This window comes from Anoplopoma fimbria, chromosome 16 (genome assembly GCF_027596085.1).
Source record: "Anoplopoma fimbria isolate UVic2021 breed Golden Eagle Sablefish chromosome 16, Afim_UVic_2022, whole genome shotgun sequence".
In the NCBI taxonomy this organism is placed as follows: Eukaryota; Metazoa; Chordata; class Actinopteri; order Perciformes; family Anoplopomatidae; genus Anoplopoma; species Anoplopoma fimbria.
In genome coordinates this window covers 15,360,330-15,381,748 of record NC_072464.1, presented here as the reverse complement: position 1 = coordinate 15,381,748, position 21,419 = coordinate 15,360,330, and the positions used below count along the sequence as shown (strand labels likewise).

The following is a 21,419-nucleotide window of genomic DNA, read 5'->3' as shown; positions in this document are numbered from 1 at the left end:
ACAAGAGTTCCACAATTCATTTCAATCTAAGCTTTTTCAAAAAGCATCACCGAATATTGTGTCAGATCTTGAATTAGGATACTGATTCTGGATACGTTTGGCACTAACACCAAGCAGTTCATCCAGAGTGCTTTACAACACACAGGACACAATAATGTGTCTCTATGTCTCCATGTTTGCACACTGCAGATATGGCCAGCTCCTACAGAGACTGGCAGGTAAGGCTACAGGAGGTTAGTTTATGCACAGTCAAAGGCCAATGAATTGTGAGTTTTATGATTTTAAGTTTATTTTAATAGTTTCACCTGTGCTTCCATATATCCTTTTGAATGATTCATCTGTAAATGTATTTTATACGTCTTTAAATTGTGTGCTTTTATTTTGCTGTTTTGGTTTCTTGATATTTTGTGCATCATTGTATTGCTCTGCTGCCTATGGAAATAATGTTGTGCTCCCTGCTTGAAAAGTACTATACAAATCAAATTATAATTGTTATTATAATTATCATCACTTTAAAGCTTAGAAAGGGAAAACGTACAGCAGGAGAAAGGTAATTCTAGGTTTGGGCCATCTGTTAAGAAAAGCCTGTCACCACTTAGTCATGGATCTAGGCATTTATGACAGTGTAGTAAAGTACAGAGTAACATAGAGTGCAAATAGGTATTTTTTTTAAATATATTTCAGGGGTGTCTTTGTTTGGTAAAAAAAATTGGCCAACATGTGAAGATGATAATTGTAATTTGAAAAAAATATATATGTGAATCATTTTTAAAATTTCCAGACACACTGCTCCGCTGAGAAAGCGCCTACTTGATCAAACACAAACATCAAATAGCTTAACTACTAATTAAAGTGATTAATTACATTGGCTCACTGATTGTTTAATCCGTATGCAGCAGTATGTCTCAAAGTGTCTCTACATGATAATTGTCTAAATGCTATTTAAAGTCATCTCAACACTGTCAATAATAAATAAAGAATTTTTCTGGGGTAACGCAGAATCCAACTTTTCTTTGCATTAATCGATCATACCAGTACATTCATCCATTTTATTTGCCAAAACATTTCTTAATCCCGTTTTTATTTTTCTTGTTGTAATTTCATAACTCCCATGCTATCAATTCAAACGTCTTGGCACTTGTATGTGTAGGCTATAAAAGGGCCACACCTAAGTTCAGTTATCTGGTGGGCGGGAGGATCAACCCTCCTCTTACTGCTGTTTTATTGGACATGCTGTCACTGTACCCATTTGAAAGCTAGAGGTCGTAGTTGCTTCACCATGAGTCCCTCAATGAGTAAAAAGTGTAGCAAAAGTATGTGAAAGCTTTGAGTAGAAGTCTTGTTTTTTCACCACTACGCTGGGTCCTGAAAAGTGTTTTTTCATTACTGTAATTATTTTTGTGTACATTGGGATTGTATAGAATATGAGTTGATGTGAAATATATGTGGTGTTTCTTTTTTTAAATCTTTTTTTTCTTGTCAGCACTGGATTATTTTGACCTATCAGTGACAAGAGTTACTTATGGGGCGTTGCTTGAGCGTTTTACTCTCAAACAATGGAAGTGGGACATGACTTTATGACTCAGGGAACACGTATGAGGGCAAAAAAAGCAGACAACAACAGGGTCTACACTTCCCTTGTGATATTTAACAGTAGTTCAGCTCACAGAGAATGAACCAGACCAAAAGTTTGATAGAAAAGTGTTCATAGTTGCTATATTTTATGTCGTACAGTATAGAAAAAACATGTTATAATAATAATCATCAACCTCGTCTTCCCTACGAGGTAATAAAACAAGCTTCAGGTTCATGTGTAAAAGCACCAATGTGGAACCAAAGCGTTTTAACTTTACATTTCCACTATAACCATAATGCTTTTTGAGCTCTGTGTCAAAAGAACGTGATGCCAACATCAGCATTCCCAATTGTTACATATCAGTCTCACAGCCTCAGGAGAGAAACTGACTGACTCGAATAAATGGAGGTGCATTTGACGCTGTGGGATCACTGTTGGTGCCTCTCATTTTACTTTTGGCTGTCACACACATTTTCACAACCAACAGACTCCTGAGTGACATTCATTATCTTGAATGTCACTCGGGGGGGGGATAACTCATGTATCTTGTGACAGTAAAGAGGAAGTCAACATGATGTGTGTGAACATAGAAGCCATATACTTCCCCATTGTTGTATCTTTAAACAGTAGATTATAATGTATCAATGTTCCCACACGACAGTATATGCCTTTTGGTCTTGAAAGCGGTTAGGCTTGTTTTAAGTATAAGAGACAATTAATTCATGACAACTGAAACAGGCAGTTATACTGCAAACTGAAACTCATGTTAGAAGAGATGTAGGAATGTTGACATGTGAACTCAACAACCTTTCAGGTGTGAATGTGTGTGTGACACAGATTCCAGTGGTCAAACTGTGTTTAACTTTTATGTTGCATAAAGTGAAACCAATCCGGCAGGAAGCTGTTTATTCCCTTTACTCAGCTGACACTTAATGAGGTGGTTCACATGTATTCAGTTTCCCTACTCTCCCAAGAGGTTGCAGAACTAGGGAAAGAGGAGCAGGTCTCATATGTATTGTTTGTTAAGGACAGAGATCATTTCAACTAGGGAAAAGATTGTGGTAAACTGGTCGGGTTGAAAAAGAAGTCATTTTTAGTTTAATAACTGTACAGATTAGACTGTACAGATGGATTCAGAACAGGCGTTACGTGTTTGGAGATTTTCCATAAAAATACATTTTAGGAAAAATCTCAACATAGCATTAGCAGGCGTTGTGTGTGAGTACCCACACAACGCCTGTGTACGAAAAACAACAGCAATGAAACTGCTAAAAGATCACAGTCAAATTTCTTTAACATTCTGCTATCTTTTCCAAATTACATATGGTACACTGTTACTTGACGGTGACACGCTTGAGCAATTTCATTGTTTCTCTAACGTCATACATGTTATACTAAACAGCAACCTCAAAGCAACAGGAGATTTTTTTTCTATCATTCGCTACATCATAAAGTCATATATTAGAAATATATTAGTGAAACTTCATCAGGTTACCTTCCCCTCATCTGGGCTTGTGCTTCTGCTTTCTGAAATATGAGGTGCACTTACACACCAGTACTCACAGGCTCACACAATGAATAGGGTGGTGACCTCCTTTTGCATTGTGTGTATGTCTGCCAAGCGGATGATCTTATCCTGGTATCATCAGTAGGTTCTCTGATTACAGCGCAGATCAAATCACTGCTCACCTTAAGCTGCAGGTATAAAACCCAGAGTAGCACAGCTGTCTCCAGCACTACATCTTCTAGCCGATACCTGGACGTTGGAGAAGAGACATTAACTATGGTAAGTTATGATTTTCCAACACAAAGCTTACTCTAAGTGCATACTGTTGTATTTATTAAGAAAAATGTGACTGTATTTGATCAATAATTGAAGGTGTTAGATTTAAAAATGTATTTTTTTATCTGCATCAGACATGACAGAGAGTAGAGTGGAATGTGATAACTGGATTAAAGACGTTAAATAAAATCATGTTTAGCAGAAATGTGGAACGTAAATGCGTGTAATAACTTGTTCTGTGCAGCGTGAATGTATCTCTATTCATGTGGGCCAAGCTGGAGCTCAGATTGGCAATGCGTGTTGGGAGCTGTACTGTCTGGAACATGGGATCCAGCCGGATGGACATGTGCCCGGTGAGAAGACTACTGGAGGAATAGATGATTCGTTCAACACCTTCTTCAGCGAAACAGGAGCAGGAAAGCATGTTCCCAGAGCCATCTTTGTCGACCTGGAACCTACAGTAATTGGTCAGTTCCTGTTATAAAGCTGATGATATATTACATTGTTAGAATGTTTTCATGTATAAATGTCATTTTAATATTAACAAAGCTATATGTGTATTAGAGAATTGACATTTGAGTTGAGGCTTGTTGCATTTTATCATCTGTGTAAATATGGAATAATTTACATTGAAAATGACTTTATGCAACAACATTGTCAAAATGTAAAACACAAAGATGACCACTGGAACCTCACATTCAGTTCTTTACAATACATTCATACACGTTAACATTGTGACTAGAAATAAAACACAAGGATAGAATACAATGATTAGGATTTTCATTTTACAGAAGATAAACAACCATGCAGATTATGTCATCTGTTACTAGAACAAAGTTCTCTTTTGACATTGTTGAAACGTTTTAATGTCAAGCTCTTGACAGTGATTTAATAAATCTGTTTGTCTATCTCCAGATGAGGTGCGTACAGGAATCTATCGCCAGCTGTTCCACCCTGAGCAGCTGATTACAGGAAAGGAAGATGCAGCCAACAACTACGCACGTGGACACTACACCGTCGGCAAGGAGATTATTGATCTGGTTCTGGACAGGACTCGTAAACTGGTGAGACAATCTGAGAGTGCTGAGGATGCACGTTTCTAGTATATTCCACTTGTTTTTTTGCAAGACTAAATTATTTGTGAATTGCTTTTTACATTCTTACTATCACAGGCTGATCAGTGCACTGGCCTGCAGGGATTCCTGATCTTCCACTCCTTTGGTGGAGGCACTGGCTCAGGTTTCACCTCCCTGCTGATGGAGAGACTCTCTGTTGATTACGGAAAGAAATCAAAACTTGAATTTGCCATCTACCCGGCCCCCCAGGTCTCCACCGCAGTGGTGGAACCTTACAACTCCATCCTGACCACCCACACCACCCTGGAGCACTCCGACTGTGCCTTCATGGTGGACAACGAGGCCATCTACGACATCTGCCGCAGGAACCTCGACATTGACCGCCCATCATACACCAACCTGAACAGGCTCATCAGCCAGATCGTGTCTTCAATCACAGCCTCTCTTCGCTTTGATGGAGCCCTGAATGTCGACCTGACAGAGTTCCAGACCAACTTGGTGCCTTACCCTCGTATCCACTTCCCTCTGGCCACCTATGCTCCAGTCATCTCTGCAGAGAAAGCCTACCATGAGCAGCTGTCTGTTGCTGACATCACCAACGCCTGCTTTGAGCCAGCCAATCAGATGGTGAAGTGTGATCCTCGTCACGGTAAATACATGGCCTGCTGTCTGCTGTATCGCGGTGATGTGGTGCCCAAAGATGTCAACTCCGCCATCGCTGCCATCAAGACCAAAAGCACCATCCAGTTTGTGGACTGGTGCCCAACAGGCTTCAAGGTGGGCATCAACTATCAGCCTCCAACGGTGGTTCCTGGAGGAGACCTGGCCAAGGTGCAGAGGGCCGTGTGCATGCTGAGCAACACCACAGCCATCGCTGAGGCCTGGGCCCGTCTCGACCACAAGTTTGACCTCATGTACGCCAAGAGGGCCTTTGTCCACTGGTATGTTGGGGAGGGCATGGAGGAGGGAGAGTTCTCAGAGGCCAGAGAAGATATGGCTGCCCTGGAGAAGGATTATGAAGAGGTTGGCACTGACAGCGTGGGAGATGAGGATGAAGAGGGAGAGGAGTATTGACTTTCCTAAGGCCTCCATTTAAGGCAAAGATAATTGATACTAAATCCTGGTTTAGTTTTTTGTAGTAAGGAAAAAATATGAATAAACCAAAAACTTGGTTAAGAAAATAACCCATTTTAAGGAACCCTATTATTATTATTATTATTATTATTATTATTATTATTATTATTATTCTCTTCAATCAGTGTGTATGGTGAAATATTAAAACATAAGTATCTCTTAAACTAAGTTGCTCCTTAAGGAACTCAGCAGTATATGGATTACATTTTACGGAATCATATGTCACGGTACTGTGTCAAATCATCACATTTGCATTCAAAGCAAAAACCAAAATTGTGGGCGGACACGTATTATTTTTGGACGTTTAAAATTTCTTAGACCAAACCCTCTCTTTTGTGCCCCCCCCCCCCCTTCTTCTCCAATGTGGAATGTAAGTTATGAAAGGGCTCCTATGTCAGTTTCTTTATACCATTCAGCTGTGACTCTGTGAGAGCAGGAGGGAGAGAAAATAACTGACCAACTCACTGACTGGTGATGTTTGTGTAGCTCATAATCAGACAGTAGCCTGCAGCAACAATAGGATCCCAGTAATGGATGAATCACAGCTCTGTGATCCTAAGAGGGCTGGTGAAAAGTTGTACCGAGGATTAGCTGAAAACGTCCCTTGTTCTTACCCTTTCACATTTCAGTGGTGTGCTGAGAATCAAATGTGACGTTTCTCTGTGTATTCTGAATAAACTGGTTAAACTGAAACACCATGTCATTTGTGTTATCTCACATTACTTGTAAAGGCTCTTCCTGCTCACCATTTATTCTTTCTACCATTAAAACTTTTATCTTTTATGTTTTATTATTAAGAATAAACAACTTCAATGATTAAATACAGACAAAGGGTATGTGTGTTGATGATTTATACAAATGTAGAAAATAAACAATTCACAAGCCCAAAGTCCTTGTGAAACACATATACTGTATATCATGTGCTGAGAAATCTTCAGGGGTGGACACTTTGCATTCTACTGGTAAATTCCCAACATACCAACTCATTGAAGCGTTAAACTCTCATGCACTCAACATGAGAAAACAGGGGTAAATTGATCATAAAGAAAATGTAAGAGGGTTATTTTTTTGCACACATAAGCGTCCAATCTGAAACTGAAAGACAAAGCAGATCAATGAAAGGGCGGATAACACGACAGACAGTATTAGGGACTTCCCTCTTTCAAAAAAAAATACTGCTGCTCCCTCCCGCCAATGAGCTATGCAGCTGCTTCCTGAGGTTTCCTGCCTGCCCCCTCCACATCCTTGCCTATATAAACCCTGACTCTGCCTTTCCTCTGCACTTCTGCCTTGTATCTGAATCCTCAACGTCAGTCGAAGGACCAGCAGACAAAATGGTGAGTAACAGCTTGGCTGATGACGTAGCCTTGAAATTTCCACTCTCTCTTCCCTTCAGCCTCCCTTTTGTCTGTATTACTCAGCATTAGATGGATCAATCCGCCGGGCCTCTTTAATTCTCATAAGGCCTCTGCTGGGGAGTTTCAGGTTACTGATACGACAGCAGCTTTAACTTATTCAGTGAAAGTAGTTTTGAGCTGGATTTATGTAATGAAACTTTTTTAGGGCATGTCTGGTGAGACTTCAGGACGAGTTATCCCATGGGATAGTGACTTATGACTACAAGACTCCATAAGTCATCTCTGTACTCTTTGTCTATCTAGGTCAGATGACAGACACTACACAAGTTAGACGGCTTTGTCATTTTCTTTTTGATGAACTTCAGCTGGTCATAAAGCAGGAAACACATGCGACTAAAGGAAATTGAAAAAGTGGAGTCTTATATATTTGTCGAAGAATTAGAATAATCTTGACTAAGAAGGAATGATCTGGGTAATCGTGGCAGTGGGGGATGGATAGAAAGAACAGAGAAAAGAGGAGTGGTCTGGCCTAGGAAAGGAGTATGTTGGCAGCCATTTTGCAGCTGTTAGGAGTTTTTGGTAGGAGAAAGACGTGGAGAGAGGGAGAGAGAGAGAGGGCGACATCCCTGACTGTTACAGCTATGCAGCTGGACAGGATGGGGGAGGAGAGAGAGACTCAACAGAGGAGGGGGTGAGTAGAGGGAGGAGATACAGGATGGAGAACTGGGGGAAGGTTTTTTCCTCATCTTCTTTAGGCATGGCCTTCCTGTCTGCCTAATGGTGCCTTAGTTTATATGTCCCAGTATCTCTAGGAAACTACATGAAATGTATTCTCAGGGTTTTAAAAAGTGCATTTCATCTGAAGCTACATTTCCTGCCCACGTTTGCTGTTTCTCCTTTAACAACAAAGAGTGCAGGCTTTGGAGTAACAGCTGGCTCGCTCATATGCACTTTAAGCAGCTGCAAGCTTCAACATTCTGCACACAGTGTTCAAGAGTCAACGTTTCTTTGCCAACTAGGGTCCGAACTCAGTGCTGACATCATACCAAAGATTGTCATTAGACATGAAGTTCAAAGAAAGAACATCTGCGCCATTGAGCAATAATGAAATGCAATAGATTGTCTTTGTTTCTTTTGCCTTTTTCATTACAAACATGAACCATGAAACCACTTAAATGAATGTTCTTGTGAGCTGAGCCGACATACACTGTAAAAGTCCCAAGACATTTGTAAACAGTTAGTGTTGAATCAGGAAATACTATAAACTTGCATTTGGATAGTAAATGAACATCTCATTCTGTATCGGTTTGCGTTAACCAACCTCTCTCCCTTCTTTTATTCAGCGTGAGTGTATTTCCATGCACGTCGGCCAAGCCGGAACCCAGATGGGCAATGCATGCTGGGAGCTGTACTGTCTGGAACATGGGATCCAGCCTGACGGACAGATGCCCAGTGACAAGTCTATTGGAGGAGGAGACGACTCCTTCAATACCTTCTTCAGTGAGACTGGAGCAGGAAAGCACGTTCCCAGAGCCATTTTTGTCGACCTGGAACCTACTGTCATCGGTCAGTAATGTCTAAATAGTGTCTAAATAAACATTAACTTACAAATACACTTGACTTCAGAAGTCCTAATTTATGAAAGATAATATATACTGTATGTACACTGTTGACAATCTATACTTCAAATCAAAAAGTATTGCGGCTTACATTCTTGAGGAAATATAATGTTTTTATCATTCATACCTCATGAATATTAGCTCTTATTCTTATTTTCAATTGTTCCTTTCATAGATGAGGTGCGTACAGGAATCTACCGCCAGCTGTTCCACCCTGAGCAGCTGATTACAGGAAAGGAAGATGCAGCCAACAACTACGCCCGTGGACACTACACCATCGGCAAGGAGATTATTGATCTGGTTCTGGACAGGACTCGTAAACTGGTGAGAGTTTAGTTAGTTTGCTAGTCAGGTATAACATATGGCAGGCTTGTCTTTTCACTAGACTAGATTTAGTGATACAAAAACAACATTTGCCTAGCTGTTTCAAAATGTTTAAACTTTGGAAAAGTTTTGAAAGAAATGGTCAGAATAGAGATTTTTCATGTGACTTCATACTTCTTATATTGTGCAAAAAAGTAGGATTTTAAATAATCAAGGCAACATTTCCTTTCAGGCTGATCAGTGCACTGGCCTGCAGGGATTCCTGATCTTCCACTCCTTTGGTGGAGGCACTGGCTCAGGTTTCACCTCCCTGCTGATGGAGAGACTCTCTGTTGATTACGGAAAGAAATCAAAACTTGAATTTGCCGTCTACCCGGCCCCCCAGGTCTCCACCGCAGTGGTGGAACCTTACAACTCCATCCTGACCACCCACACCACCCTGGAGCACTCCGACTGTGCCTTCATGGTGGACAACGAGGCCATCTACGACATCTGCCGCAGGAACCTCGACATCGACAGGCCGACTTACACCAACCTGAACAGGCTCATTGGCCAGATCGTGTCTTCAATCACAGCCTCTCTTCGCTTTGACGGAGCCCTGAATGTTGACCTGACAGAGTTCCAGACCAACTTGGTGCCTTACCCTCGTATCCACTTCCCTCTGGCCACATATGCCCCAGTCATCTCTGCAGAGAAAGCCTACCATGAGCAGCTGTCTGTTGCTGACATCACCAACGCCTGCTTTGAGCCAGCCAATCAGATGGTGAAGTGTGATCCTCGTCACGGTAAATACATGGCCTGCTGTCTGCTGTATCGCGGTGATGTGGTGCCCAAAGATGTCAACTCCGCCATCGCTGCCATCAAGACCAAACGCACCATCCAGTTTGTGGACTGGTGCCCAACAGGCTTCAAGGTGGGCATCAACTATCAGCCTCCAACGGTGGTTCCTGGAGGAGACCTGGCCAAGGTGCAGAGGGCCGTGTGCATGCTGAGCAACACCACAGCCATCGCTGAGGCCTGGGCCCGTCTCGACCACAAGTTTGACCTCATGTACGCCAAGAGGGCCTTTGTCCACTGGTATGTTGGGGAGGGCATGGAGGAGGGAGAGTTCTCAGAGGCCAGAGAAGATATGGCTGCCCTGGAGAAGGATTATGAAGAGGTTGGCACTGACAGCATGGGAGATGAGGATGAAGAGGGAGAGGAGTATTAAAGGGCCAAACATCATCCGGGCTTTACTATCACATATTCCAAAAGTTATCATGAAATGCCACACATTCCCAACACTTTGATAAACTGTGGTCGGTGATCAATATCAGTATTATCAATAAAATGTTCTCATGAACCTTTTAAATGATGAATTGTGATTATTCATGAACTCGTCCAGCATTGGCAGTCTATTAAGCAAATATTTTCTTTGTAGATTACTAAAACAACAATTGCCCAATACCTTGCTAGCCTACAGACTAATAAACATGTAATACTGAGTAAAGTAATCTCAGACTAATAAATTATGTATTTAACTGTAACAGCTGTTACAGATTATACCTTTTTTTTATATTTGCTATCAATAGAAGAAATATATTGTATTTTTTTTCCAGCAGTGTTATGCTGAATTTGATAAAGTAATCTCAGACTAATAAATTATGTATTTAACTGTAACAGCTGTTACAGATTATACCTTTTTTTATATTTGCTATCAATAGAAAAAATATATTTATTTTTTTCCACCAGTGTTATGCTGAATTTGAGAAAGTAATCTCAGACTAATAAATTATGTATTTAACTGTAACAGCTGTTACAGATTATACCTTTTTTTATATTTGCTATCAATAGAAAAGATATATTATAATTTGTTATGCTGAATTTGAGAATGTGTATTTAAGTCCAGCTCCCATTCATTTTACAAAGGAAGTTCTAGCTTCTCGGTCTTTGCCAATTTCCTTCCTTTTTGTGCCATGTTGATAATCCACAAAGTATACATTGGGATGGGCCGGCCTTCTACCTGCAGTTGCTTCTCTCAGCCACCAGATGGCAGCAAGTTAACCAGCTAGTAAAGTTATGCGAGTTGAGTTGTGTTTACTCATTGTTGACCTGGCTGACCAGTCACTGAGTTCATCATGTGGGATCCTGAAGAGTCACACACTTAAAGCCCACTTCTTTACACTTCTCTGTCCTACCAAATGTAAGTACTTAGATCTCACTCAACAATGAGGCTACAAATGGCTAATATGTATTTTAAGATCTTAAGATCAGAACTATTATCAGTGAAATGTACTTTAAGTATTATAATATTATTATGCAGCCGAGCCCCTTATCATAGGCCTGAATATGACATTATTATGCTATAATAATTATCATACTCATACACATTATCCTTGTGTGCTTCAATGCATTAGAATGAATCCTATTTTTGTTTTTCTAGTCGTATATAAAAATCTAAACCTTTAAATAAATAAAGGTAGTGCAGTAAATGTTAGAAATACACAATCAGTGAATCACAAATACCTAAACATATTTACCTTAAGCCTAGCAGGCCTCCAACATCTCACCACTGCATTGTTATATATAGTATTATTTAAAAACACATAATGTGGTTTAAATACGTTGCTGGTGTTGTTATTGAAGCCACACCGAGCCCGGAGCAACAGGCAGCCGAGCCCCTTATCATAGGCCTGAGTATGACAGTATTATGCTATAATAATTATCATACTCATACACATTATCCTTGTGTGCTTCAATGCATTAGAATGAATCCTATTTTTGTTGGTATATAAAAATCTAAACCTTTAAATAAATAAAGGTAGTGCAGTAAATGTTAGAAACACTCAAGTGAATCACAAATACCTAAACATATTTACCTTAAGCCTAGCAGGCCTCCAGCATCTCACCACTGCATTGTTATATATAGTATTATTTAAAAACACATAATGACAATGTGTGTGTGTTGTTATTGAAGCAACAGGCAGCGGGTTCAGGCAGGGCGGGTCTGCCGTCGTTGCCAAACTCTCGCATGTTCCACACGCTCTATTTTTCTCTCTCAGCTGATGGTGACGTAGCGCGTGAAGCTTAGAACAGCGCACGAGGCGAGCAGGGCTGACCGTGCGCTTGTGTGTGTGTGTGTGTGTGTGTGTGTTTTTTGTTTCTTTTTTTGGGGGGGGTGGTGGGTTTCTCCCGGTGGGGACCGTAGAGTAGAGTTGAGTAGACCGCAGAGGCATAACGGCACACCGCAGACATACACAGTGTACTCCGGGGACAGTCTCGGTGGGAGAGAAGGACTGTGTGCGGCGGCGGACACGAGCAGAGAGGGGGACGCGCATACCAGAGACTATCACAACGAAATACATTGTCGCTCCAAAGCGGCGGACTGACCGCTAAACCTGCTCTCTAGTATCCCGAGAACAAACACCGCACACGGTAGGTCCATGTAGCGTTTGTCTCAATGGCTCGTTGCGTATGTGTCCGTCCCGCTGTCAATACACGATATTTCGGCTATAGAGGTCCAACTTTTATTACCATAATAGGAAATATTGTGCCAAACAGAAAAAGAAAAAATAATGTTAATGGTAGTCTTTCATTTATATTGTATATAGACTGCACCTGCGCCTCCAAGTGCATCTGCCCGCGTATGTAAGTGTGTGTGTGTGTGTGTAGGCCCACTGTCATGTCAGCACCAGTTGTCAGAAGGCATGACGCTAGAAATAACAGAGGAATTATACATGGCTGTTTCCCGAGGGGGGCCATAGAAAGTTAAGTTTAGTTATTTAGTCCCAGTGTGGAAGTCCCCCTCAGCCCTGAACTCGTTGAAGTCCACTAATGAGATTGGCATGGTGGGGGTTTTGGATGGTGACTCTCACTGTGGCTATAATGGAACTACTGACTGTACTGGGCTGATCATTTCTAGGGCACACTTCCGAGTGACTCGAAAATGAACATTTTATTTTGAAAAGGTTAACATTTTAACCCTTAACATGACAGGAATGAATGACATTTGAGCATCCCATATCAAAAAAAAGTAATTTAGCCTACAAGTGGAAATTGACCTATTTGGAGTACAGTACCAGTCAAAAGTTTGGACACACCTTCTCATTCAACTACTTTGAAGAATCTAAAATATAAAACATATTCTGGTTTGTTGAGCATTTGTTTGTTTACCACATAATTCCATATGTGTTCCTTCATAGTTTGGATGTCTTCAATATTAATCTACAATGTAGAAACAAATAAAAATAAAGAAAAAACATTGAATGAGAAGGTGTGTCCAAACTTTTGACTGGTACTGTATGTATGAGTCTTTTCATGCATGTATCTAAAATAAGACATTGGTGTTTTCATGAATAAACATAAAAACTGTGCTAACCGCATTGACTATAATTACCCCTTACCCCCACAATCTAGGTATGGCCATACATGTGAGACTGATCACAGTATTGATTCTAGTGTTAATAGATATGTCAGTCGACTCATCATTACTCATTGCTTGTGTGATGCATGATTACTCATTCATAAAACTAGTGAAAGAACAGCAGCTTTGAAAAGCCATCTTGTAAATACCAATCATATTGATATGTGGACTTCTTTCGGCGAAATGTATTTGTCATTCATTTCCTTGGAGCTTTTCATCAGGAACAAGATCAGTTGAGGTGAATTTAATTTACTGTGAATCCAAAAGAAACAGATATTGTTAAATAGACACTTATTAACAACCACCACACAGGTTTTTTTTTTAAATTTTCTGGCAGATCAGTCAAAATCTTGGAAGAGCATCCTGTCATGATGTCATTGAACAACATTTACGAATAGTAAAAGGAGTCCTGACATAACAGATGTAGAAAAACTAACAAGATAGTGCAGGAAATGTAGACCAGGTTTTGCTTGAAGGCAAAACACACATTCCCAAGAAAAGGAACGAGCAAAATAAGTGGAAACACTTGTGTGGATGATCTAATTTTCAAAAAAAGGGAAATACACGTTTCCATAATCTGTTTTTGTCAGCACTTTTGTTTACATAATGATAAACAACTAGGTTTACATTAAACATTGCCTTCTTTAGCCATTGCTTATATTCCCTGTGTTGTATATGACCTATCACTTGTCTTCAAATTAAATAAATAATGAGCAGAGTGCTGTTTCTTTTCCTTTTTAGGAAATTAGAAAATACTTCAGGATTTACAACCTTGTTATTATCAGAGACAGAGTTTGTTAAATGCAGTGTGTGCGTGTCCAATCAGAGTTGAGTATATATATTCTGTATTGAAAAGAAAACTATTTTTCTGTCAGGGGGCGGTGTGGTGAGGAGTGACAGGAGGCAACATGGTGGATTACTATAACGTCCTGGGAGTGCCCAAAGGAGCCTCTCAGGAGGACATCAAGAAGGCGTGAGTATCCAGGGAGTCTCTCCAGTGTTAAGGCTCACTTTGCGTAATTTATAAACAATAAAGTTATATTCCCCCTGAATATAAAATACAGATTATGAAAGTATATTCTGAGTTTACTCTCTTACTTAACTTCACCAGGTCATATATACGTCTTCTTCACCCCAAAATGAGCAGTTTCTTAGTTTTAGGTGCCTGGATTTTATGAACTTCAGACCACATATGATTTCAATTTAGAATAAAAACATTCACGTTCAGAACACGAGGGATATAATGACAAAATACCAAAAATACAATATCTCATTATAGATTGTAACTAAACCCATAACTAGAGGTTTGAGAACCACTGGTATGATAAATACATGCTTCTCAAAAACACAGAATGGTCTCCCTGGTGTCTTATTTCTCCAAGGCCCTCTATAGTGCATTGCTTGTTGTTGTAGAAGAGACCAAAGTACTAGTACATGTCTTTATCTGTCTGTATATTTGTTTGTTTGTATGAGCCAATGTTTGTGTTGTGATTTCAGGTACAGGAAACTGGCGCTGAAATGGCATCCAGACAAAAATCCTGACAACAAAGAGGAAGCAGAGAGAAAGTTCAAAGAATTGTCAGAGGCTTATGAAGTCCTATCTGACAGTAAGTCATGGCAGAGTGTATCTTTATGTATATTTATATTCTGTATGCGTGTGTGTGTGAGAGTTGTCAAGTGTCTGTTGGGACTTGATTGTTGTTCATGCTGTGATTAATTAATCCTAATCTCTGTGTTAATATTTAATAACTCTTCAGGAAGGAAATTCATTCATAGAACCCATAAATCAGTTTTTCCAATGTAGTACTTGATTAGTTTTATTTGTGTTGCATGAAAAAAAAAGAGAGATATGTGGTGTCTGTGTTTTTTCTTTTCCATCGTTAAATTGCACTTTGTTCCTCTGCTACAGCGAGTAAGCGTGATGCATATGACAGATATGGAAATGACAAAGTACGACACACAGGTAAATAAAACTCTGCTCCAATGACGTATTGAGATATGATATGATTGCATTCATCGCCTTTCCTTCTTCTCCCCTCACGCTCTTTGATTTTGCCTCTCCACTTATTTCCTTCCATTTTATTCACATTTCCCCGTTCTGACCCCTAATATGTTTTCTTCTTTGTTTACTCTTTAATCTCTTTTTGTTGCTCTTCACCCACCTGACCCTGACTGCTTAATTTTCCAGGTTCCTCCAGCTCAGACTTTTCATCAGATTTCCCAGGATTCACCTTCACATTCCGCAACCCAGATGATGTTTTCAGGGAGTTTTTTGGTGGCCAAGATCCTTTTGCTAACTTTTTTGGTAAGTCATACTCAATATTCATTAAGGCTTAAAGCATTGTTATGATTTTTTTATGAATATTTTATTTGAAAATTAAGCATTCTACTATTTACATTCAAGGGATGTTTAGGGGGAAATTATTACTATTATTTAAGTAATCGTCAGTTTAAATTTGACCATTCTTTTTTCTTAAATTTTTGATTTGATTTTGTATTCCTTCACTTGTTGAACAATAATAACACAAAAACATAAGATCCCATTGCTTGACTTAAGTCTAACTTCTGAATTCGTTAGCATATAAGTAATTATATGTGTCTTTCTCTTTCTCGCTTCCAGATGACTTCTCATCCTTTGGAGGCTCGTCCTCTCGCCCCGGCCCCGGTCGCTTCTTTTCTTTTCCTTCAGCACGAGGTAAACAGTTACATGCTGAAATTCGCATGGCGAATACAGTTTTGTGTACTGTAGCTGTCAACTTAGACATGGCATATCATATTGTGAACACAAGTTCACACGCCGTGGTGCTGAACAACTATTAATTAAACATATTTTAATCTGGTTCAGTTTTGGAGTTTTGGCAATTTACAAAATACACGCAGCGCAGCGAGGACAGCTTAGAGCTGATGGAGAATAGTCCACTGAAATATGAGGGCACTGAGTTTTTATATTTGTCTACATGTAAACCTTGTTGTTGTTGAGAGAGAAGGCTACCAGACTTCCTGACTCCCTGTAACATGGAAAACACTGCCAGCTGTTAAAATTGACAACTCAAACATAGTTAGTTAGTAACGTTTAACATGTTTTTGAATCAATGCAAAATGTAGATTAAACTCTATGTCATCATAACAGCGATACTTGTGTTCCAAACTACACTACAGGGTAACTCACTGGACAGGACTCACGGGATAGATAGGTATTATATTTGCACAAACTGAGATGCCTTTACCTCAAAATTAATCAGTCTCTTTTCTTTTCTCTTCTCTTCTCTTCTGTTTTTGTTTGCTGATCATCTGTCCTTCTTCAGTTGATTTTACCTCCTTCTCCTCTTCCTTGGGTGGTCTGGATGGGATGGACAACATGGGCGGAGGGATGGGCAACTTCAAATCAGTTTCTACCTCCACTCGCATCATAAATGGCAAACGCACCACCACCAAAAAGTACGTAAGGCCGCCCTTTGAAAACCTTTTGTTGTCAAATATTTCATGTTTATTTTTATCCCACCATTGCCGTTGCTTGCTATGAGCAAGGCAGTAAGGCAGTAAAGTGAAATATTTCTAGAAAATAATCTGAAATTTGGTGTAACTGTACAGTTTAATTTTCTCACACTTTCAAAATCCTGTCAATGATACATGCATCACTGAAACTAGGTAGAACCTAAGATTTACACTGGTTTGTATCTCAGTTTTGTCTCGGGTGTGATGGCATTTCTCATGCAAATGTTTTAAAACTGCAAACCGGAAGATAAGAGATAGAAAGTGAAGAAAAAGTGCCACAGTGACACCATACACACACGCACACACAAACACTAACATTGATGGAGAAATAATATATACTATTTATCTCTTTATTTGCCTTGCTTACAGGGTAAAGGAGAATGGGCAGGAGAGAACAGAGATTGAGGAGGATGGGGTGTTAAAGAGTGTCCTAATTAATGGTAAGACAATTGACATTGAATGGTGTGAGAAATAAACTTAAGCTGTGTGTACCATTTTCTATCCCTTCACTTTCTCCAAACTTGCCAAAGGACACATTCAAACCCATTCACCTAACTTGAATGGGTGAATGACATGTAGTGTGAAGCGCTTTGAGTGGTCAAGTCCATCTGCCATACACACCTGTGTTGTTCTGTGCGTTGTTCCCAGGTGTGGAGGATGAAATGGCCCTCGCACTGGAGCTGAGCCGACGAGAGGGAAAGACCCGCCCCTCACCTCAGAAGCCACAAATCCAAAACAGATCACCTGCCGATTCTGGCCTATCCCACCCCAGCCCTCACTCTGCACCTACACACCGGTCACTTAGCTCAGCTCCCTGCTACAACTACGGGCTTACGGGCAGCAGCGAGGATGACGACGAAGATGAAGAACTGCAGGTGGCTTTGGCATGCAGCCTGTCAGAAATGGAAGCCAAGCAGAGAGCAGCTGCTACCAACTTCATATCAGGTGCTGGGGGTGTGGGCAGAGCCATGAGTGGCAAAACTGGTGGCCAAAAAGGAGGCGGGGTTGTTAAGACGACACATTTTAATGTGGCTAATACTGAAAAGGTGGTTGCAGGGGAGAGAGATGAAGAGGGGCAGTTTAAAATGGGCTCCGGGCCTGAAACTGGGTGGGTAGTGGTGGGAAACGGAACCAGGGAACCAGACTTCTCTCCTGAATCATCCACAACTGACAACACTACGCCACTAAGCCAGAGCAGTGAAGAGGAGTTTAAACCTGCCGTGAAAAATAATGATGGCAGTGTGAAAAAGAAAAAGAAGTGTGGGTGTATTATCTGCTAATGCGGTGTGTGTGTGTGTGTGTGTGTGTGTGTGTGTGTGTGTGTGTGTGTGTGTGTGTGTGTGTGTGTGTGTGTGTGTGTGCATTTGCAATGTTTTTTATAATTGCCTCAGTGTTCAGTCTTTAATGTTATGTGATTGCCAAACTCTTGATTTGAGTCAGTGCCTCATCTGATCTTGAGGCGTTTATCCAGTTTTAACACCTCTCAAAGAGAGAGTGAGTCAACTTTGACAGGGTGCCAACAGTGACAATCCCATATAATTTGACAATATACAGCTATAAGATCAAATCGATTGTGTAGCAATAGAGAGGATTGTTTCTGAATGGATGTGAATTAGCCAAATATTTATGCAGATGGAAAAGAGTGGGATTCAGAGGAATTTAGATGTGGCCAAGTTGGTATCGATTTAAATCCCAGTAAGGGCAGAGTGTTGTGTGTGTGTGTGTGTGTGTGTGTGTGTGTGTGTGTGTGTGTGTGTGTGTGTGTGTGTGTGTGTGTGTGTGTGTGTGTGTGTGTGTGTGTGTGTGTGTGTGTGTGTGTGTGTTTGGGTCAGCTGAAACCCCCATAGAAGTTTCTCAGTCTGACTCTCTGGCAAAGGGAATTTATAAGAACTGTGGCACAAGCCCAGTCTAAAATAACAGATCAAAATCAAAAGCCGGCCAAGGAACCTACGTGAAAGAAAAAGCTTGTTTTAAAAAAAGGATTGGTGTTTATTGGTCACCAATCCTTGATAGTTATATTTTATAATATAGCTGATAGTTATATTTTATAATATATATAAAACAAAAAGTAGTTGAAGCACTGACACACACTGTGCAAATACACTTTGTAAATACCCTCCGGCATCCCAGTCTACCCAATTTATCAACCCAGTAGCACAGCTTCTACACTGTTGCAAAGTTTACAATAGTAAGGATCGAATGTATCATTCATGTACATGCCTTGGCCTTTATACCCTTACTGAAATATCAAGACCAGGTTTGGTCAGATTGTAGGTTGGGGGGGGGCAGCACTTTATGAATGAAGTTGGAGCACAGTGTACAATGTGTACAGCATTATGAATGATTGTGAAGCACAGTTACAATTAATCATTCTATAATTATTTTGATATTTTGATCCTTTGGGTGCCTTTGCATGTTTTAACTACTTTGCTATGTGCTTTAATTCCTGCTGCAAATGTGGCAGTTAGAAAAACAACTAATGTATGTAAAGCAAAGCAAATGTCAAAGCTATATAATAGAGATCGAGAGTGTGTGAGTGGTGTCCTGAGAGTACGAGTGGTTGGAATTAAATTGCATTTAAATGGCTGTGCGAATGTTTAAAAATATGGAGCTTCATCTCCAAATCAATGCTAAGTTTTGAGTTCCCTTTGAGTGGTTTGAACTGCCAGGGTAGGGGAAGTACTTAAGCTGTGTTACACTTCTATCAACATCTGTTGAGCAAAACACTAAACCCCACCTGCTCCAGTTTAGCTGAGGTGTGCAAAATTACACAGACTGTCGACTGTGTTTAAGATTGCATTACTAGTTGAAATAAGTATTAATAATCTGCTTTCACTTTAAAAGATAACTGTCATCACTGGCAAAAGTTAAGCACAGCTGTAACACATTATCATTTTTAAAATATTCAAATAAGTATTGTATTCTCTGAGTTGCATGTCATTTATCCTCTCCAAACCTTTATTGCGTATGGAGAGAGAATGACAAAGAGGCAGATGGTTCCTCTTACAAATATTTATATCCGCCTGTATTATTTGTACTACATTAAACTGCCATGTGTTTTTGTCATTTTTATTTTCAGATTGTTGAAAGGGAAATAACAAATAAAGATTGAGCTGAAGAGGATAGTTGGGATTTTTGATTTTTGATTTCAGAATATGGCAGTAATGGTTCTGTATTTTCCACTAGTTGTCACTGATTTCACACTATACTAGTACTACCGTTACTACTAAATTAACAACAATACATACAATACAATCTCTAAAGCAAACCATTAAAAAAAAAAGAAATGAGTGCTTAAAATTTAATTAAAAATGAAGGGCTAAAAGAACTTGATCAGTATTTTTACATTTGATTTCACTTGGTTTGTTGTTCAAGCAACGTGTCCCTATTTACCTACCATACTGACCCTTTACACTCTTTACATTGAAGTCTGTTCCTCATCCCTCTGAGTTTCACCTGTTTTCAGTGCAAACTAAGTTGTTTTAAGATTGTCCTTGCAACTATTAGCTTGATAAGAAAGAAGACGTTGTTAATTAATATCTCAAAATCAAATTTTTCTCTTTTTTGGTAAAGAACAAACAAACTGCCATGTAAATGTTCATGTAGAGCTATCCTGCATCTTATCAAAATTTGAAATAGCCACAGAATATTATTTCCCACTTTGTTATCATAGGATACGTGTTATCTTACTTACCGATTTGCTTTTATCACCTTCTAATGCCTATCTTGCATTGTCATGTAATGATCTTATATTTGCTGTAAAAAGATCTCATTGTGACATCAAAGATTATTATTATTTTTTATTCTTAATGTGACCCACACTTTATTGTACCTGATTATTTGGACTGCGGTTGGAATTTTCTGTCTTACACTCCCTGCTTCCTGTTTCAGACTCAGACTTCGAGGCCTTCACAAGCTAACCTGATTGCTTCGTGCTGTGCTGTGGCCTAGCTCTGCCGTGAGGTAAAGAACCAGTGTGAACCTGAAGCACCCTGAAAGTTGCCCCATACGCCCCATGTAGATAATGATCTTTCTAAGTAGTAATATTTATATCAGGTTATGCTAACAGTATTTGCATTACTCATAAAGTGTAAAATGTCCTTGTACATCTATTCCTACAGGTCAAAGGTCAATTCATCCTGATGCACTGTCTGTCTCTGCCCACCATGGCTACTACCTGCTGAATGACACTTAATGACATGTCACAAAAGATACAAATGTGTTTTACTATGTAAATGTGTGAGTGTGTGTACATGGCTCATTGTGGAGCGAAAAGACTGGAAAGACTGTATTTTTAAACCTTAGGGAATAGTTCTAGTCATCTCTGCATTAACTAACACTGTTTCAGCTTAGTTATAATTTAAATTATGCCTGCAAGAGGAAACTGGTGAAAACAAATAGAAAAATGTTTCTAGACATATAGCAGAAAGAATAAAGCATTTCCTGCTGACTACTCTGAATCAGTCCGTGGTAGTTTATCTTTGTAACAAGAATTGTCAGGGTTAGTATCACAGAATTGAAGATAAAAATGCCAAACATTTAATTTGAGGTAAAAAAGGATCTAATTGACATATTGTAATAGACTTGTTTTTGGCTATTCCACCCTTGTGCTGCGGAGGGCGCTGTCTGTAAACTCTGAAAACTCCAACTAT

The 21,419-nt window shown here is 39.8% G+C and overlaps 3 protein-coding genes across 5 annotated transcripts; all 3 read left to right on the top strand.

Moving 5' to 3' along the window:
- The first annotated feature begins 191 nt into the window (after positions 1-191).
- Positions 192-5,509, top strand: LOC129104936 (tubulin alpha chain-like). The gene is made up of 4 exons (XM_054615801.1): positions 192-218; positions 3,604-3,826; positions 4,275-4,423; positions 4,532-5,509. The coding sequence occupies exons 1-4, from the start codon at positions 192-194 to the stop codon at positions 5,507-5,509; spliced, it is 1,377 nt and encodes a 458-aa protein (XP_054471776.1).
- Positions 5,510-6,669: 1,160 nt separating this feature from the next.
- Positions 6,670-10,215, top strand: LOC129104159 (tubulin alpha chain-like). The gene is made up of 4 exons (XM_054614696.1): positions 6,670-6,906; positions 8,271-8,493; positions 8,722-8,870; positions 9,103-10,215. The coding sequence occupies exons 1-4, from the start codon at positions 6,685-6,687 to the stop codon at positions 10,078-10,080; spliced, it is 1,572 nt and encodes a 523-aa protein (XP_054470671.1). The 5' UTR covers positions 6,670-6,684; the 3' UTR covers positions 10,081-10,215.
- Positions 10,216-11,009: 794 nt separating this feature from the next.
- On the top strand, positions 11,010-21,408 carry dnajb2 (DnaJ heat shock protein family (Hsp40) member B2). Of its 3 annotated transcripts, XM_054614699.1 has the most exons (11): positions 11,942-12,284; positions 14,148-14,245; positions 14,770-14,879; positions 15,182-15,235; positions 15,461-15,577; positions 15,893-15,967; positions 16,578-16,710; positions 17,137-17,207; positions 17,416-17,712; positions 20,659-20,730; positions 20,889-21,408. In XM_054614699.1, exons 2-10 carry the CDS (start codon positions 14,181-14,183, stop codon positions 20,685-20,687), a joined length of 951 nt encoding a protein of 316 aa, XP_054470674.1. In that variant the 5' UTR covers positions 11,942-12,284; positions 14,148-14,180; the 3' UTR covers positions 20,688-20,730; positions 20,889-21,408. The 3 variants fall into 3 exon arrangements, with proteins under 3 accessions (XP_054470673.1, XP_054470672.1, XP_054470674.1); XM_054614698.1 differs by lacking the exons at positions 11,942-12,284; positions 20,659-20,730; positions 20,889-21,408 and adding an exon at positions 11,010-11,052 and having other exon boundaries at positions 17,416-20,637; XM_054614697.1 differs by lacking the exons at positions 20,659-20,730; positions 20,889-21,408 and having other exon boundaries at positions 11,935-12,284; positions 17,416-20,637.
- The last annotated feature ends 11 nt before the right edge of the window (positions 21,409-21,419 follow it).

What these genes read in the sequence shown, in the direction of transcription:
- LOC129104159 (XM_054614696.1), top strand. Translation starts at nt 6,685, where the DNA reads ATGAAAGGGCGGATAACACGACAGACAGTATTAGGGACTTCCCTCTTT. An exon ending in AAGGACCAGCAGACAAAATG is followed by an intron (nt 6,907 to 8,270) that starts GTGAGTAACAGC and finishes TCTTTTATTCAG; the next exon opens with CGTGAGTGTATTTCCATGCA. An exon ending in CCTGGAACCTACTGTCATCG is followed by an intron (nt 8,494 to 8,721) that starts GTCAGTAATGTC and finishes TTCCTTTCATAG; the next exon opens with ATGAGGTGCGTACAGGAATC.
- LOC129104936 (XM_054615801.1), top strand. Translation starts at nt 192, where the DNA reads ATGGCCAGCTCCTACAGAGACTGGCAG. An exon ending in GCTCCTACAGAGACTGGCAG is followed by an intron (nt 219 to 3,603) that starts GTAAGGCTACAG and finishes TGTTCTGTGCAG; the next exon opens with CGTGAATGTATCTCTATTCA. An exon ending in CCTGGAACCTACAGTAATTG is followed by an intron (nt 3,827 to 4,274) that starts GTCAGTTCCTGT and finishes GTCTATCTCCAG; the next exon opens with ATGAGGTGCGTACAGGAATC.
- dnajb2 (XM_054614698.1), top strand. Translation starts at nt 14,181, where the DNA reads ATGGTGGATTACTATAACGTCCTGGGAGTGCCCAAAGGAGCCTCTCAG. An exon ending in TTATGAAGTCCTATCTGACA is followed by an intron (nt 14,880 to 15,181) that starts GTAAGTCATGGC and finishes CCTCTGCTACAG; the next exon opens with CGAGTAAGCGTGATGCATAT. An exon ending in TGACAAAGTACGACACACAG is followed by an intron (nt 15,236 to 15,460) that starts GTAAATAAAACT and finishes TTAATTTTCCAG; the next exon opens with GTTCCTCCAGCTCAGACTTT.